The 2,476-nt window shown below is 55.0% G+C and overlaps 1 protein-coding gene across 1 annotated transcript; it reads left to right on the top strand.

The window, feature by feature from the left end:
• Positions 1-248: 248 nt before the first annotated feature.
• nog2 (noggin 2) lies at positions 249-1,820 on the top strand. The gene has a single exon (XM_072269591.1). It carries the CDS (start codon positions 774-776, stop codon positions 1,416-1,418), a length of 645 nt encoding a protein of 214 aa, XP_072125692.1. The 5' UTR covers positions 249-773; the 3' UTR covers positions 1,419-1,820.
• Positions 1,821-2,476: the final 656 nt, after the last annotated feature.

Here is a 2,476-nt window from a genome sequence, read left to right as displayed (position 1 = left end):
CAGTGTCCGGTGTTTGGGCCGTATATCCTGCGTCCAATGCCCGGGTCGTACATCCAGTGCTCTGGTAGTGGTGTCCTGTGCCCAGTGTCCGGGCTGTCTGCTGCTCGGCGCCTCCGGTAATGTGCGGGTTAAGCTGGTGCGGGTCGGCGGGGGCGGGGGGTGTGTCAATCAGCGACGCGCCGGCCTCGGGACCGGGATGCCGATATTTAACCTGCGCCGCCGCTTCGGTGCTGAGTCTGGGCGTACGGTCCAAGCAGTACCGGCAGCCGGAACACCAACACCAATACCTGGACTGTAGCAGCACCAGCACCGGACGCCGACCGAGGGCAGCGGTACCGGCAGAAGTGACACTGGGAGTAGGAGCCGGGCCAGGAAGCGGCGACGCCGGCTGCGAAGCAGAAGCGGGAACGGGAGCAGAATCGGCGCCGTCCGGAGAGCCGCTCACGGAAGAAGCTGTTTGACATTGTCCGATCCATGCCTCGGGTGGCTCAGCCGCTGCCAGCCGTCTAGATACCGGGTGGCAGGGAGCGGCGGCGTTGCCATGGAGATGGTCTGCCGGCCGGGCTGAGCGGGCAGCGGCGGCACTCGGTGCGGGAGCCGAGGGGACAGGCGGCGACACAGAGCGGAGGGGCCAGCTAATCCCGCAGCACAACCTCAGCACGCCCAGTGCGTCCCCGTCACTCGCTGCACACTTCGTGCTATTAAAAGTATCCGCGTGCTGGTCCCGCTGACTATTTATAAACCTCTGGGATCTGGACTGGCCCGTTTAAGTCATGGAGCCGCCGCAGTGTTTCCTGAGCTGTCTATGTGTGTTACTCCTTCAGCACGGCCTCTGTCAACCGTACTTGCACCTCCGGCCGGTGCCCAGTGACAGTCTCCCTGTCCTGGACATCATCGAGCAACCGGACCCAGACAACGACCCCAAGGACAGCGACCTGGACGAGCGCGCTCTGCGGAGGCGGCTCGGCAGCCACTTCGACCCCAGCTTCATGTCCATCACCCTGCCCGAGGTGGACGCGTCCGTGTCCCGGGAGTCCGGCCACAGGTTCAAGCCCCTGGGCGCGCTGCCCAACGATATCAAGAGACTGGATTTGTCCGAGACCCCTTACGGCAGGCGGATGAAGCTGGGGAAAAAGGCGAGGCGGAGACTGCAGCAATGGTTATGGTCTTACACTTACTGTCCGGTGATGTACACTTGGAAGGACCTCGGAGGTCGTTTCTGGCCGCGATTTGTGAAAGAAGGGAACTGCTATAACGAGAGGTCCTGTTCATTCCCGGAAGGAATGCTCTGTAAACCTGTCAAATCCATCAGCAAGACGTTCTTAAGATGGTACTGCCAGGGATGGTCCAAGCCGCGGTACTGCACGTGGATACCTGTGCAGTACCCAGTTATTTCTGAGTGCAAGTGTGCCTGCTGAATGCGGACGGACCGGTGACTCGACACACGCACAGATGGTCTATAGTATAACAACGCCTATAGTCAAATCTATTTTTATATATCGCATTCTAAAGAAGCCCCAGCTTTGTATCTATATTAACACAGAGATTTTACGCTGCAGAAAATCTTGGGATTATTGGAGGAGAGCGAACGGACCATAATTCAGCCCTGATCGGAGAGACTGGCACAGTTTCCGGAGTTCCGATGGTGCCATGTGCCGAGATATTTTTTGTAATATAATTATTATTATAAAAAGTTGAGGTGAAGATATTACAGAGTGAATCTCAGCTTTCCAATACATAGAGTTAGAAGAGTAAAAAACGTGTCAATTATTTATTTCTTTACCGTTTGTTGATAATTAACTAGACGATATCGTGGCATTGGAGATGTTTACTTGAATATACTTTCTAAACAAAACATATCAATGTAAATATAATGGTTCATTGTTTTTAGCAATAAAGTCTCATCTTTGAAACAAAGGTTTTGGAAATGTGACCCTCCAGCCTGGGCGATAATCTTCCCGAGACAGAACGATTCAGGCTCCGCTCAAATGTCCCGATCCCTGCGCAGCCGCTCCGTGGGAAATGGGCTGCGGTCCGTCCTGCCAGCACGGCCCGCCGTGTGTGTGTGTGTACAGGTGAGGCCGGATACCGGTGTGGAGGAACGGGGGCCGGAGCGCCGAACCTTGCGCCCCGCCGGCTTCACATCACACATCACATCCCGAGTGGCAGCCACTGCGAGCCGCCGCTACCCAGCCCTTGCAGGAAGCTGCCAGACACAAGGCAGTGATCTGTTCAAAGCAAAGCGGCCACAACCAAAAAAAATGCTTTAAATTTAGGACAGGATGAAGAAATTCCACCACCGGCGCTGGAATATTGGGTTCAGGGACACCTCGACAAAAGCAGGTGAAAAAAATATTAGAATACTGAACTGCAAACAAATAAAAAAAAAGATGTTTTTAATTTGGAATGTGTCCAGCGAGATGGGGACACGTTGTCTGGGCATTTGCGCGGGCTCCCCCCCCTCTTCCCACACAAA

Source organism: Mobula birostris, chromosome 9, assembly GCF_030028105.1.
Source record: "Mobula birostris isolate sMobBir1 chromosome 9, sMobBir1.hap1, whole genome shotgun sequence".
Taxonomy (NCBI): Eukaryota; Metazoa; Chordata; class Chondrichthyes; order Myliobatiformes; family Myliobatidae; genus Mobula; species Mobula birostris.
Note: the sequence above shows the minus strand (reverse complement) of the source record. Positions and strands in the feature narration are given on the sequence as shown.

Excerpts from the sequence above, each read along its gene's own strand:
- nog2 (XM_072269591.1), top strand. The coding sequence starts at position 774 with ATGGAGCCGCCGCAGTGTTTCCTGAGCTGTCTATGTGTGTTACTCCTT.